The sequence below is a fragment of the Taurulus bubalis genome, assembly GCF_910589615.1.
Source record: "Taurulus bubalis genome assembly, chromosome: 1".
Lineage (NCBI taxonomy): Eukaryota > Metazoa > Chordata > Actinopteri > Perciformes > Cottidae > Taurulus > Taurulus bubalis.
The window spans coordinates 15,161,771-15,177,264 of record NC_136589.1 but is presented as its reverse complement, the minus strand read 5'-3'; the positions used below and the strand labels follow the sequence as shown (position 1 = coordinate 15,177,264).

The 15,494-nt window shown below is 42.6% G+C and overlaps 2 protein-coding genes across 2 annotated transcripts; both read right to left on the bottom strand.

Annotated features, from left to right (window-relative positions):
• Positions 1-634: 634 nt before the first annotated feature.
• LOC306749492 (tumor necrosis factor ligand superfamily member 10-like) lies at positions 635-5,147 on the bottom strand (the record flags this gene model as incomplete). The annotated part of the gene is made up of 6 exons (XM_079232797.1): positions 5,016-5,147; positions 3,437-3,577; positions 2,190-2,235; positions 1,959-2,075; positions 1,022-1,248; positions 635-844 (listed from the first exon to the last, which is right to left on the bottom strand). The coding sequence occupies exons 1-6, from the start codon at positions 5,127-5,129 to the stop codon at positions 635-637; spliced, it is 855 nt and encodes a 284-aa protein (XP_079088923.1). The 5' UTR covers positions 5,130-5,147.
• Positions 5,148-10,365: 5,218 nt separating this feature from the next.
• Positions 10,366-14,895, bottom strand: nceh1a (neutral cholesterol ester hydrolase 1a; the record flags this gene model as incomplete). Its single annotated transcript, XM_079230381.1, has 5 exons — positions 10,366-10,986; positions 11,066-11,237; positions 11,669-11,738; positions 12,165-12,420; positions 14,755-14,895. The coding sequence occupies 5 exons, from the start codon at positions 14,893-14,895 to the stop codon at positions 10,366-10,368; spliced, it is 1,260 nt and encodes a 419-aa protein (XP_079086507.1).
• Between the last annotated feature and the right edge of the window lie 599 nt (positions 14,896-15,494).

Genomic DNA, 15,494 nt, shown 5'->3' with positions numbered 1-15,494 from the left:
CACACTCATTCAGTTCTTCTCTTTGAGGCCGCAGGACATCATGATCTATGTCACGTCACACATTCCTTCAAGACGTTGCACAAAGAGGAGATTCAAAAGCACGGCCAGCCAAAAAGGAAGCTTCACTTCAACATTTAAAAATCTCGTCTCGTGGCATTTCTTTACACTTATTTTTCATAAAAGAAGTGTCACGTGTCTCTGGGGATGACAACTCAATCTGTCTCTCAATAGAAGTCATTCACACATTTAATCTGCAATCTATTGTTCTCAAACCAATGCCCAGTACCCTGAATGCACCATGTAATCCCTGTTTGCTCTGTCACACAGTGCTTTCTGTTTACCAGCCTGAAGAAACAGAATTTACATCCTGCGTCAGCTGGAGTAAATACACAGCGAATGGTTCTTCTTCCTTGTCATTTTGTGGTTGGGAGTCTGTCACTGCGGCTCAGTTTGATCATTACGGCCCCTGAAGAAGTCCTTTATGCTCTTCAGAGTCCATTCTTCTTCTCCAGTCCTGTACCAGACAGCTGCTTGCATTACCACGCAACACACTCGAGTCACTTCTGATGACGTCTTTATCAAGTCATCCCCGTCCCGGACATTTCCGCCCGGAAGGTTTTCCCCCCCCCTTGCTTTAGCCCACGAGGAAGGCCCCAAAGTAACTCGCCCTCCCGTCCATCTCCATGGCGCTGGCGTTGCTGACGCTGATGAAGAGACGGTCGGCGGGCTGGAGAAAGGCAGTGCCGGCCTGATGCAGGGAGAAGAGACCGGGCTCCGGACCCCGGGACCAACAGGCACTCCGAGAAGATTTCATCAGCAGGATGGGCACCGTGTAGGAACTCATCTGTGGGCCATAACACAAAAAACATACACCTTCATACATTACATTGGCATATAAATATAATTGATTGATCTTTCTGATACTACTGTGCAATGTACAGCTTCATTTCTTCATTACGTCAAATCTCTCAAACAAATAAACAAACTGAATGAGCTTCACTTTCTCCAAACTGAGCCGAACCTTCTTGTAGATGTACTGGACCAGCTGGGCTTCCTCATCATCCCTCTTGGCCTCCCCGTCCGTCTCCCCCGTGGACGGCAGCCTGAAGTAGGTCTGGCCGTAGATGTAGTAGAGACCCGCTCGGGGCACCAGCAGCTCTCCACCACTCAGCTCCATGTTCTGCAAGAAGGACAGACCTCTGTGGCCCTCCCACACTCGGATCCGCTCCCCCAGGTAGCCCCGCGGGCCTGCAGCCGCAAGCAGCGCGCACACACACACACACACACACACACACACACACACACACACACACACACACACACACACACACACACACACACACACACACACACACACACACACACACACACACACCAGATTTACAGAGTGGGGGTGTTACAGAGTATAAGCCAGCGATATTCAAAAGTAAAAACAAATGTTAAGTGTGTAAATAATGCTTCCAGATGTGGTCACAGACCAGTGGATTTTTAAATAATTAACCACAGCCACATGTTAAAAAGAAGGAACGAACAGAATACACCCTTGGGGGTCCATTCAGAAATATATATTTATTGTTATATAGTTTTCTACAAATGCCATGAAAATACTTAACCTACAAAGTGTTAGTCTATCTTAATTCTTTTGACTTGTGTCCATTACAGACGCAAATCTGTAAAACTGTGTCGTCATTATAGGCTTCCATAATAATAATAAAAACATCTGCAGGTCCCGACAAACATAACAAATGTAACCGAGTCGGAGAGCAGCCGGAGAAGCCTCGAAGCACATTCCTCACCTCTGGCCCGTTTAAAGGGTTTGGGTGAAGCAACGCGGGACTCTCAGGCGTATGAGCATCGGGAACATGCGTCACAAAAAAAGTCCTGTGTTCAAGATGCCAGTTAGGCCTTGCAGGACTGTACTCGGAGTACACACTCGATCTACATTAAAGGATCCTCACCATCGGCTGTCGGAGGCTTCACGGACGAGATGACGCCGGTCACGTGGGCAGCGACTTTAGGAAGAGGGGCCCCTCGGACCCCCGGACTCAGGAAAGGCAGGACTCCTGTCATCTTATCTGTAACCGAAGGCAGATGAGAAAACACAAACATGACATTTTATTTAACAGGAAAAAGTCAGACGTGACTCCTATTAGTAGCAACTGATAAGTCAATGGAGGCATTGTTCTCACGTCTCATAGCCGTGGATATCTCCTTCTGGAATCTGTCAGCCATCGTCTGAAAGAAAAACACCCAGAGAAACAGACGAGGAAAAGAAACGGGGGGAAAAGCGAGAGTGAATGGGTGGCAAGTTCAAGTGTCTTGACCTCTTCAGTTTTTATGCCTTTTTTTAGATATCTTTACATCATAAACATTCAGTAATTCACCAGGGGCCTTGTCAGCCCCCATTAATCATGTCTTTCTCCCTCTGGGTCAACACATACATCATCTGTTGACCTGCAATAGCAATATTCCCCTTTGGGCGAGTCCAGCCAGTTTTATTTATATAGCGCCAAAGCACAACAGAAGCTATCTCGTGACACTTTTCATAGAGAGCGGGTCAAGAATGTTGTGTATCGAACATTCATGCACTTTGAGTGGTTGGGTCACTGTTATTGAGAAAGATCCTTTTTTCCTCGTTGCAATCATGTGTCTGAGTAACTGCATGTAATGTAGAGAGAAATCGAATATGTAGTGTGGACAGTTCTGTAAAAAAAGGGCCTTTTAAAGAAACAGTGTGCAGGATTTAAGCGATCAATTGGCAGCATGGAATATATAACAACAATAACTCTGTTTTATTTAGTGTTAAATCACCTGAATATAAGACATTGGGTTTTTTAAATGTCTAAAAAAAAACAACGTAAAATGAGCCCTTTATATCAACATTGGGAGCAGGGCCTCTTTGGCCGGACGCTTGGCACATTGAAGTTTAGTTCACCGCAAGATGCCACTAAATACTACACACTGCACCTTCAAATATAATACAAGCGTGTTGCACATGCGATTTTCCAATCAGGGAACACAAACTGGAGACAGATCATTTGACCCCAAGAACAAACCTCCTCAAACGCACTGTTTTCGTGCAATTACTGCTTGGAATTCACTACCTCCTCAGATTATATTACATTAATCACTTGACGTTTTCCTTTGCTTTTTAGTCATCTGATTTTTCTTGTATAAATTATGGTTGAACTGCATAATATACATACTAGCCCTTAACTGCACTAGGTATCTGACTGTACTATTTTTATTTTTATTTTTATTCTGTTTTTATTATTTTTAACTGTTTGTTTCACGTTACGTTTTGCACGTTTTTGTATGTATTTTGTCCTTTCTGTGGACCTCAGAAAGATTAGCGGCCGCTAAGGCGTCAGCTAATGGGGATCCAGTAAATAAACTAAACTAAATTTGACCAACAAAAATTAATAAAATCAAAAACCTTCTCTATGTGGTAGTGGAGCTGTTGCGTAACTTGCCAGCAGGGGTCACTCTTCTTTTCCTCCGCTGAATCTTCAACGTCAGAGCGCAGATTTACGTTTATCAGGCAGGACACGCTGCTGCGGGAGAAACTCTCCTGCATCTGTCAACACATTAGAGGCAAGACAAACAATGCAACCTACGATTATTTTCATTATCTATTAATCAGTTCATTATTTTCTGGATTAAATCAAGACTTTTTTTTCTTCATATAACTTACTTTTAAGATTCTAAAAGAGCAAATAAAAATGAATTAAACAATCAATTAGATTGTTATTTGATTAATTGTATGTAAAAGGTAAGCAATCACAAACAACAACATTGATTTTGAATAATATTTTGTGCAGCTGTGAGGCAGTGGACAAAAATCAATACAGAGTCTAATTATTATAATGTAAACACATATTATAAATCTTTTTCAGAGTAATAAAGACACTTATGCTGCGTTCACACCAAACGCGACGCGAATTTGACGCGTGACCAGATTACAGTCAATGCACAGATGCGAAGGTTGCGAAAAAGCGTTTTTTTCGCCGGGCGGCGCAAATGACGTGTTTGAGATGGCGCGAATAGTGTTTTTGACGCGGGTCGAATTCGTGCGAGTTGAAACTTTCCAACTCAGGCGAAAAAAATCGCGTGACGCAAAATTGTGTCAGCCAATCAGCGTTGAGAATCAGCCGTCATCCAGACGCTGTTGTGGGACTACAGATACTATTATGAACCCAGACACAATGGAGTTTGATGTTCCGACGTATGTGGCATTTACACAACAAGTAAAAAGCAGAACTAGTGGTTATTTCCATGGTGGGTGGAGGAAGGTAACTGTTTAAGCCACGCCTTTCTTTTGGTGTGAACACACTTTTATTGTCGAGGGAGTAAACTGACACGTAAACGCGGCGCAATGGTGTGAACGCATTAGTTATTAAGCAAAATACACAGTAATGGTACAGGTGTCAATTAGTGCATGCAATTAACTCGTTAGTGAACACAGGTGACAGGTGAGTTCAGGTGGGCGTTCTTACTGTGACTCAGCCAATCAGAGCTCAGCCCCAGATCAATCAGCTTTTTCCACTTTTCAAAGTGTCAAATCTGAAATATGTTGCTTTTGGTGTCACAACCACAGAGTCTGACCTCACCTCATGTCCTGCCATTGTTTTATGTTATCTGCTCTTTCAACTTTATCCCTCTCTTTCTGTCCAGCCTTAATTTTATTTGTATTACCTCATTAAACCAAATCCAGCAAAGTTCAACCCCTGGAGGAACAGTAGGTTAAGTAGCAGATCATTAAAATTGACCACTTCACTCTAATAGACCTTCCTATAGGTTTACTTTTCAGCTGTTTGGTGTACTAAATTGGGAGGTCATGGCGATATTTTAAATGTCTTATGGACACCCTAACAATTGTGTCACTGGCACAGGATCCCACTAAAAGTAATGGTACACCAATATACAGCTCTGTGTTGGAAGTTAACTTATATAATATCCCCTTTCCCCCATTAGACGGCAGATCGTTTGATGCCATTATTATCTGCTTCTCTTACCGTGCTCAAGACCTTGTTGAAGTACACAAAGCTGACGGCCACCGCGATGGTCTGCAGGAGGATCGCTGCGAGCATGATGAGCCCCAGACTCTGGAGGGAGAGAGAAACGGCCATAGCACCGCGTCAGTATGGCACCCAAAGAGTTCCGAGGAGCAAGAGACGTTTCCAGCAGGGAGGACAAGTCAGATCAAGCTCTGCTGCATTTCTGCTCTGCACGGAGAGGGAGGGAGCGAGGGAAGGAGAGGGGATGAACAGCCTCAAGATGTCACTGTTACGACAGAGAAATGAGCTGGGAGTTACTGTTGCACATGCAACTTCATGACGCCTTCGGGGGCTGTTGGAAATAGAGAAACTTTGAGTTGAGAGCTAATGTACAACTCAAACGAGGTAATGATAATAATTTGGAGCTTTTAAATGATTCTTAAATATGTTACCGAGATGTATTTATGATACACATACCATTGACAACTGATAGTTAGGATATTGTGTGTGTGTGTGTGTGTGTGTGTGTGTGTGTGTGTGTGTGTGTGTGTGTGTGTGTGTGTGTGTGTGTGTGTGAAAACAACCACCACGTGTACTTCTGAACACTTTAAAGACATTCAGCTAATATAAGTTGAGGTGTAAAATTAATTATATTAATATAGGCTATTATATTGTAAATAATATTTGGATTTAGAGACCTATACAAATAATCACTTCTATCAAATCTAGAATCATAGATGTGACAGGTGTCTAAGAGAGTTAATAAAACAAAGAAGAAGAAGAAGAAGAAGAAGAAGAAGAAGAAGAAGAAGAAGAAGGTTGTCATTCTGTCATGTGTAGAACTGAAAATGTTCTAATGAGCTGTAAAATCCTGGAGGCTCAGTTATGTGCAGCAGATGCTTGTTGAAGGCTTCAGTTTTTCAGTATTTTCCTTTTTTGTGTTTGAAAGTATCTTTTGTTCAACTTCAATCCTGACATCTGTCATAATTTGTAACTGTGACTACATTTATATATTATTATAGATTACTTCCTGCCAGAAGGACTTCAATGCAGTGCAAATGTTTTTTACGACTCACAGTCCAAATGTGGAGCCACCAAGTGCAGCTTTAACCATCTTGGTTGAATGAGGCATTTGGGGTGAGCAGGGAGGCTCTGGAAACAATCAGCGCTCAGAATTGTTGTGTTTTTATGAAGATATTTGGCCTTGTTAAACTTTACATTTTTCACAATTTTATCTGTATGAGTTAAAAGATAAAACAAAGTCATGTTGTCTTATGCCCCAAAGCAGAAAGCAGATAAAGTAAGATGGGAAAATAGCATTTTTCACTCCCTCTCTCACTTTCCTGCAATTGATTTAAGTGAATGCTATTTGATTCTGGTGGCAAATGACCCTTCATTGTGTATTCTTATGTGTAGGCCTAAATAACATTGGTCCCAGGGGAGTCATTCAATCTGCAGAGCTTAACCTTGAGTGATTCCTGGTGGTTCCTTTACTCTCGTTCCTCCACCTCTCACCCCGGCTCCATTGTCGTGTGAGAGGAAGTGAGAGTGGAGCAGAAAGGAATTCACAGTTCCTGGAGGTGCACGACCCTCCCCAACAACCAAACATACCTGCGTTTTAAAGCATGTGCAGCGCCAGCACACTGGCACACATGCAGCCGTAATGTTCACAGGAAGGCGGTGCTGTAGCAGAGCGAACAGAAAATAACGGCGGTGTAAAATAAGTATTTAGTTTGTTTCCTCTTTTTGATTAAAATCTAAAAAATGCGGAAGAGGCGGTGATAAGAGGTTCCTGTGTTCCCTTCTAGGTGTGTCAATTCCCAGGCTTGTCAGAGAGAATTAGGGGAGAAGATAAGGGATATCTGAAGACTGTCTGGCCTCGGGCAGGGAAGATGACACCCTGGGAGACATGCCTGTCTATAGTCCCATGCCAAATACACAGAGGGAGAGACAGATAGGTGATTTCAAAACGGTTAAAAGATTTCTTCCTATTAGATCCAATCTACCAGTGGCCTTTGGCCTCTGTCAGACACGGCCATGTGCAGCAGACTGGCTTTTTAATCCTCTGGTGTGTCAAAGCATAGTTTAACTTTTGGGGAAATGTGGTTATTTGCTTTCCTGTCTGGGGTTAAATGAGGAGATTTATACTACTTATGTTTACTCTAAGAAGCCAGCAGCCATTTAGCTTACATTAGCTTAGCTTAAAGACAGGGGGGAACATCTAGCTTTGCTTTGTGTAAAAGGAACACAATCTGCCAACCAGCTCCTGCAAAGCTCACAAATGAACATGTTATGTCTCCTTTGCCTAATCTTTACACAAAGCAAAGCGTTAAAGCAACACGTTGTGGTATTGCGGGGATGTTATTAGTTTTCTATTTTTTTGGCTGTAAGAAGTACAGCTAATATCAATCGAGTCAACTTTAAACCGTAACGCTGCATTGTTTCCTGTCAATCCCTTGATGAATCAATCACTGGAATAACAACTAATATGCAGAAAGGTTATTACAAAATGCAATTGCATTAAATAGCTATTTATATTCATAAACATTGTGAAGGGTTGTAACTTTAGAGCCTTGGAATAAATCTGGAACAATTGTTGGTCAACGGCCAAAATCATCAAAACCGTCTGTCTCTCTGGGAGGAACTTGCAACAGGACTGTGACACTATGATGAAACTATTTTCAAACACTGAAATCGGTTACAAGAACAATTGGAAACAGGAAAGCACAAAGAGAAGTGTTGCTTCTCTGGAAAATAAAGCACTTTCCTCCCCCGAGGAGAAATAACTTGATTTAAAAGGCGCTGAAGACGTCCAGTTGAATGGATTTTAAAGACAGAACGTGCTCCATCCACCCTCCTCTGTGCTCCATCCTCCCTCCTCTGTTCTCCATCCACCCTCCTCTGTTCTCCACTCCCCTCTTCCCTCCCCCGAGGCTTCTCCTCCCCACGTTCCTCTCCGTAAAGTCATGGAATCTCCCTAAATTCCCGCCTGAGCAGTACAGCTGCTCATTGTCTCATTTATAAAAACAAAGACTATAGTGCCGAAAAAGAAAATGCTACAGCAGCACAATGCTCACAAACAAGTTGCCAGTGACTTAGTGTGTCAGTGGAAGGGTGTTTCCCTGACAGGAAACTGCTGTGTGTGAATGAGGTTAAATACATTTAAAAAAGTCAGGAGGTTAGGATCAAAATAACATTTAGACATGCAGTTATGAGCATTATCATCACGTTTAATATTACATTTAAGTGTCACAAAAGGTTGTGTTCAATGTCCTCCAAGTGTAATATCACACATTGGTGGAGGTAGCATTCAGATCCTTTACTGGAGTAAAAGTAAAAATACTATAAAAATGTAAAAAAAATACAAATAAAAGTCCTACATTGAAAATGTTACTTTAAATTACTGAACAGTTATCAGCAATTTATAATTAAAGTATAAAAAATATTTTTTTATATGTGTCATATGTGTTACTGTTGTATCTGGTTAAGGAGTAACTCATTTAAACTTCTTGGGTGTTTAATCTTATACGGTGGTAGTAGTAGCAATAGTAGTGGTAGTAGTAGTAGATTAAAAAACACAATATTATCCTCTGGAAGCACCTACAAGTTGTACCTCAGCAGAATGGGCTACTTGAGTAAATGCACTTGGTTCCACCTGATTACCAAACGTGTGTTTGTCAGGCCATAGAAGCGTCATGCTCGTGTCCGTCCACTAGAGGAGGGTGTTGCACTGATTTTTACTCCCGCTGGTTTTAGTGACCCAGAAATGCCCCCAGTCCCGAGAAAGAAACAAGAACATGTCTGATCTTTAACATAATGGAGAGCTGGTGCTGATGTTGGAGTCTTGGTAGGGTCTTTGCATTCTCTAGTGAGGGCAATGGAGAGTGCATGTGTAACATTAATTAACTGTTTAGAAGCTGTCCCTCATGTCTATGTTTTTAAATTGGACCTTAAGGGAACTTTTCTCCTTTGTGTTGACTTCTTATTGATTAGTATAGGCATGTTTGTGATGAGCAGACAACTTTTCATCCCTTTTTAGTTATTTGATAGCTGGAAAGCATATCCACAGAATAGTTGAGTATTTTTTATGTTTTATACATTTAATAAGCTAAAGGTGGCACATAATATCGGTGGGATTGCAGAGAGGCACTGGAAACCATCAATGCACTTTTTATTCAAATGTGTTTACCAAATAGCAGCTCCAATGCAATAATTCAAGTTTAATTGTGATGCATGATGCAAGATTTAATATCTTGAATGTTACAGGCTGATGGGGCACGGCAGTGAGCCTGGAAAGCAGCAAAATGAACAGAACTATTTGTGCTTATAAGTCTTCACATTTCTTTATTCATTAGTTTGTTCAAAAATCACAACAGTAGGCAGCAGAGACGGTGGAAGTATGTGTTTTTAAATAATGTTTAAAAGTAAAAAATTAAATTGAAGTTATTTGAAGCCCTTATTTGAAGCCCTGGTTTAAATGCATGAATTTTATCAGCAATCGTTGCACCTAGGATGTCCTGCATGTGACTGGAGAACATTTAAGAAGTAATTTATGCAATCTAGACTCCTCAGTGCTGACACATTATATCAGGGAGACTGCTAACTGTGTGCCACATTAATGATCAATTCAAGCATGTTCAGGTACATAAAATGTCCCGTGAATAAATGGAATGAAACTTAAGTAAATAGTGCATTTTGTTGGTGATTGTCAAGCATCTTCTGTCGAGGACGACGTCTTCTTGTAGTGCAGGAAGCACAAGATGTGTGTGAACCAGCTGGTTGAACATACACAAGGCCCACGAGAAAGGTAATGAATCCCGCCTTAAAATATATATATATTTTTTTTCCAAATGTTAACAGCCATGCAAGCAGCTCTGTGAGGCTATTGAGCTAAATGTGGGCATACTAACATGCTACTAGTGATGCTGATGCTCAGCAAACACAGTTTACCATGTTTACCATCCTAGCCAACATTTGATATTCGGCAAAAAGTACTGCTGAGGCTGATGGGAATGTCATTAGTTTCGCAGGTAATTATTCATGAAAAAATTACAATTCTAACATAATAAAAAGTTAAGAGATTACACCAAAGTTATTACATATGAGGGGGGTCATTAGGGTGCATCCTCTGGGCAACACGGAGATCTGTACAAAATGTCAGAGCAATAACTCCAATAGTTGCTGGGTCACAACATCGCTGTGCCTCAGACAGTTTAAACCACCGCTGACGTGCACTTTTGTTTTTTATTCTAAAAGTTGAGTATAAAACCAATTCAACGTGATGTATATTGCTCACACACACACACACACACACACACACACACACACACACACACACACACACACACACACACACACACACACAGTCCTATAAGTTCTTCTGCAGCCAGTCGAGGTAGCCCCTGACGGCTCTCTTCCCGACATCAAAGTCCATCGGCCAGGTGGTGAAGCTGAAGCATCCGTGGAAGCCGTCCTCGTAGTGGTCGCTGGTGACGGAGACGCCGGCGTCCTGCAAGCGCCGGGCATACATCAGGCCGTCATCCCGCAGCACGTCGTACTCGCACGTCAGGATGTACGCTCGAGGGCACTTGGCCAAAACCTCCGGCCCCGCCAACAGCGGGGACGCCCTCACGTCCAGCAGCCCCGGCAGCTCCTTGGCAGGCACCTGAGAGCCCTTCTCTACCACCAAAGGCCGGTGGTTCTGCTTGTGCTTTGGGGACAGGAGGGCGGTCCAGTCGAGCCGCGCCCGCAGCTCCGGGGTGATGCTCGGGTGGTGTAAGGAGCTGTGGTTGTTGGCCAGCAGCTGGGCCAGGAGGGAGAGGTCGGCACCGAGGTACTGCAGCCAGAAGCGGACCATGAGGGGCCGGTGGAGGACGGGTATGTTCTGGTTCTGCAGGTAGGAGGGCGTGTTGAAGTCCAGGGCCTGGAGCACCGGGTAGATCAACGCCTGAACGCTGAATTTCACACTCATTGTCTCATCAGTAGAAATCTAAGGAAAAAGAAAAGAAACCATAAGAGGCCTCCACCTTTTGATACACTTTCCTCCAGTAGATCGCTTCAGTATTCACCTCTTGAGCGACCGCGGCAGCCAGGTTTCCTCCGGCGCTGTCGCCCGCCACGGCCACGCGCTCGGGGTCCATCGCGTACCTGGCCTGGACCTCCGGGGACAGGAAGTGCTTGGCAGCAGCGAGGCAGTCTAGATACGGCACCGGAAAGTGCACCTCTGGATACAGACGATACCTACACAAAGAATAATTTACTGCAGGCGTAGAAAACGTTGGAGTGTGACCTTGAGCACCTTTTCTGGGCCCTAAAACGGGGACGATAGTATTTCACTTTTAATTTGTACTGTGTGCCATCTGCTTTACTTTTAACCAGCAACATATACAGTGGTATTAACACATCTGAACAATATCTCACAAGTGTTACTGTTTATGTTGATACCAAAATTATTAAAATATACATTGTTTTTGCAGATGTACACCTTTTTTTGTTTGGGTATGCAACTTTACCCAATTAAAGAAAAATTTGCCACCAATTTTGCACATACGGGAGTTGAATAACATCATCTGTGGCTCCAAAGGGAGCTTTTCTAACGTTGGAGAATATGTGTTTGTGTTTCTCTACGAGAAGAAACATGGAGCAAGAGTAGGTTGGTGTTGCACACTTACTCAACAGAAACCACAACAGTGTTGAGCTCATCGGACAACATCCGGTTCGTCGTGTCATACGAGCCCTTCTCTGAGGAAGTGAGAGAGGTGGAAGGAGTGAGGAAGAGTGAACATAACATATTTTGCAGGTGAATTATCCACATTTCTAAAGCATCACTGGAAGGCACTAAGACACGCAGACAGAGATCACATTTAATACAATGGGTCGGTTTCAAGAGGCTGAATTCAAGATCTTAATGTTGCGTTTATAGTGCTTTTACAAATACAAAATAAAGAAACAAAGCTTGCCTTTTTCCAACTGAATACAGGGTCAAGAGTAATAATTATAGAGATACATAATATGTACATTAGCTGGGTAAACTGTTTGCTCCTGCAGTGAAAAAACATTTCTGATTATGTGAAAACATTTTTTTTTTTAAACATTTACTTTGCTGTTTTTTTCTGACATAATTTCTTCTACTTGTACTTTAAAGTCAGCAGGAACGTCCATACTCACTGCCAGTGCCGAGGGCCCAGCCTCCCCCGTGGAAAAACATCAACCCTCTCCTCAGGTGGCCCTCCCCTCCGGCCGGGGGCTCGTACACACGGACCGGGACGCCGGCGAAGGTGACGTCGCTGACCTTGACCCCAGGCATGACCCCTCCGCCGGTCTCGGAGCTGAGCAGCCCCTCCATCATGCCGTCAAACCCGTCCGAGGACTGCCTGATGGACGTGATGTAGTGGTCGAAGCCCAGCCAGGCCTTCAGAGAGGCCTGAAGACGGAGAAAATTCAAGACGTATTGAGGCGAATTGTGAGTCGTGTCTCACCTAGTCCCCTCTGTGCTTCTGCACTGTGTCTTACTGGTGTGTCTCAACATGTCTGGTTCAACCGAGGCCAGCAGACACAGCTGCTTGGCACAGCGGCACCAAGTCGTGTCCTTTAACAATGCTTCATAATAATATTAGGAGCTATTTATTGGCTATTAAGTTATTTTACTCACAAGTAGTATTGTTTAATTATTCTAGTTGCTTATTTAGGTTAGATTTGTTGATGTATTAGGATAGTTTTTCTTTTGATAGTTTTTAGTTTATTTGTAGTTGACTGACTTTATTTATTTGATGTGGATATGACAGTGGCATTAGAATTCATAGCATACGTCTATGCACAAAAAAAAACAGATGCACGGTGTTAAGTGTATATAGTGAAATGCTAATTTTCAACACCTGTCCACAGGAGGCTTTTTAAAAAATATATAGAATAAAATCTGATAAAATATAATAAAAAGGGGAATACAGATACATACACATTGTGTATACATACATGTATACACAAAGTAAAAGTATGTGTTACAGGGGTGTTAAATGTGTGAACAATGTTGTTTTTCTCTTAACCATAATTTAAGACCTTCATTAAAAACCTTAAAATTGTGTTGTACTTTCAGTTCTGTTGGGAGACCGTTCCATTGCTCTGCTCCTCGAACAGAAAAGGCTGACTGACCAAAAGAGGTTCTGCACATTGCATTCTGGCAGTTCTCGTTCACTGAGGCCCATGTGTTAACTGTAGTGGTGTGCTGGTGTCTTTTATTAAATTAATTCAGGAGAGAAGGAGCATTACAGCTTATAAAGCTTTCAAAGCTAAACATGTTGTGTTTTTTCAAGATCTGACAGTGGTGCCACCTCGTTGTTTTTTTGTCCATTATTTTTAATGTCTGGTTATACAGTGATATGATGGATTGTATGGTTGTTTGAGAGGCTTGTGACGAGGTGGTGATGCAGTAGGATAGGTGTGAGAATATCATGACATGCATATAAAGTTGGGCTGTACTGAATGGCAGATACTGTCTAATGAATCTAAAGCAGTTGAGATTTGATTTAACTTTTTTGGTTGTTTAGTTAGTCTTTAGATTGTTTATTGGTTTATTAATTGGGTAATACTGTGGGCACCTGGGGTTTACATGGGAGTAGGTGGGTACAGGACCAGGATGCACCTCGGTAGGCCTAGAATTTTTTAACAGAAGAGACAGCATTGGGAGTTTCCTTGTTATTTTGTTTGTTTGCTTGTTTTGTTAAGTTACAATAATTATCAGAAAAAAACTGAATCCTGCATGGACAATGCATTCTTTTGGCCGCGTAATCTACCTACAGTGCGTCAGTGGCCTTTTGATTTATGTTTATTTTCTTTGATTAATGTTTATTTTCTTTGATTCATTGGACAAATTTTCTCTTTTTTCTCTCTCTTTTTCTGCATCTGACATTGCAAGAAGAGAGAAATTTATCACAGTAGCTTCTTCTACAGTAGTACATCATAGTACATTTTATAACAGAACAAATTTAAGCACAAATATTGAAATAACGATGACCGGTCTGACTTTGTTTCATCTTATCGCAATGTGGTTTATTACAGTGTTATCTGCTGGCGCAAGCGAGTCCGTCTGAGTGAAACATTAATCTGCAAACTCACTCGGGCAGTTTGGTATAATTTCCATTCATCTACGGTGCAATGTTTTACAAAATGTGGACCAAAGGTGAGGGTGAGGAGTTTGTTGCCCTGAATACACTTTGCAACAGATTAGTTGCAGGCAGTTTCACAACCAACCTGGAAATGTACTGAACAAGCTCTTTCACAAACTTTGTACATTTCACGCTGCTGTTACTAAAGCGCCTTAATGGATAACAGCGTGACGACACTTTAATAAAGAGACGCACTGTACACACTCAAATCCATAACTAGAGCACAGATGTTTTATTTCATGGTTATTGTACATGTCATGCATGACATCTGCTCTGAAAATGCTTGAATGCATACACATTGTAAGACGCTGATTATGCAATAATAACTGAGTTGCAGTTGCCATGATATTATCTAGCAGTGAGTAGAAATCAAAGTCCATGTCTGCATAGGTAAAGTGTTTTAGTGTTGTAGTATAAGAGGTGAGTCTTTTTCCCACTATTACAATAGGTATTAGTTTGTACACTGTACTTTTTTAATGTGGAAAACCATAAAATCAGCTCTTATGTGTGCAGATCAGATCGTAATTACACCTGCAGCATGCACGTGCACCACAAATATTAAAAAACGAATCAAAAAAACACCTCTCCTCTCTCACCAGTTGCATCATTGCTCGGAAGCCGGCATCCAGCATCAGCAGCTTCCACGGCTGCTGGATGGCGTCGGGCAGCGGGGTGTACACGTAGTAAGCGACCAGCACCGTGAGCGACAGCGTGGTGGCAGCTGGCAGCAGCCTCATCTCGAGTCCGGGATCTGCAGAGAGTCTGCAGGGAACAGCTGATCCGGTCTGGGGTGACAGGGTCCCTCTGGGCGGAGAGCCTGGGAGGGCCGAGCCAGCGCTGCTGGGGAGGGAGCGCTGCGAATGACCTCGTGGGGACCGAGAAGCACGCAGAACTTCCGTTGAAATCCTTCAAAATAAAACCTTTGTCTCAATATGCGTTCTTCTCTGTACTTGTGTTCTCGTGGACTCGTGAAACGTCATCAGTCGCGGCCCAAGTACTGTTCCAATTCAAAAGTCCGCTTCTCGCCAAGAACGGTGAAAATGCCCGGATGTGACTTGATCCGCGCATTTTACCGGGGATGCATCAGAGCAGACTTGAGCGTACTTGAGAGAGACAATATCCCAGAATGCATTTCGGACCAGCAAACGGGGAACAATGGCAGATGAGAAAACTCATAACTGAAAGTTGGCATTCTCTGAATACTACCGTTGTTGAGTCACAGAATTAAATTTTAAGATGTTTTCAGGCGAGAAGTTAGTTGTTTAAGCGTGAAATCTGTGGTCGCTTTCTCAAGAATCGGCCTACTTAAAAAGATACGCCGACGGGTTGAGGTCCT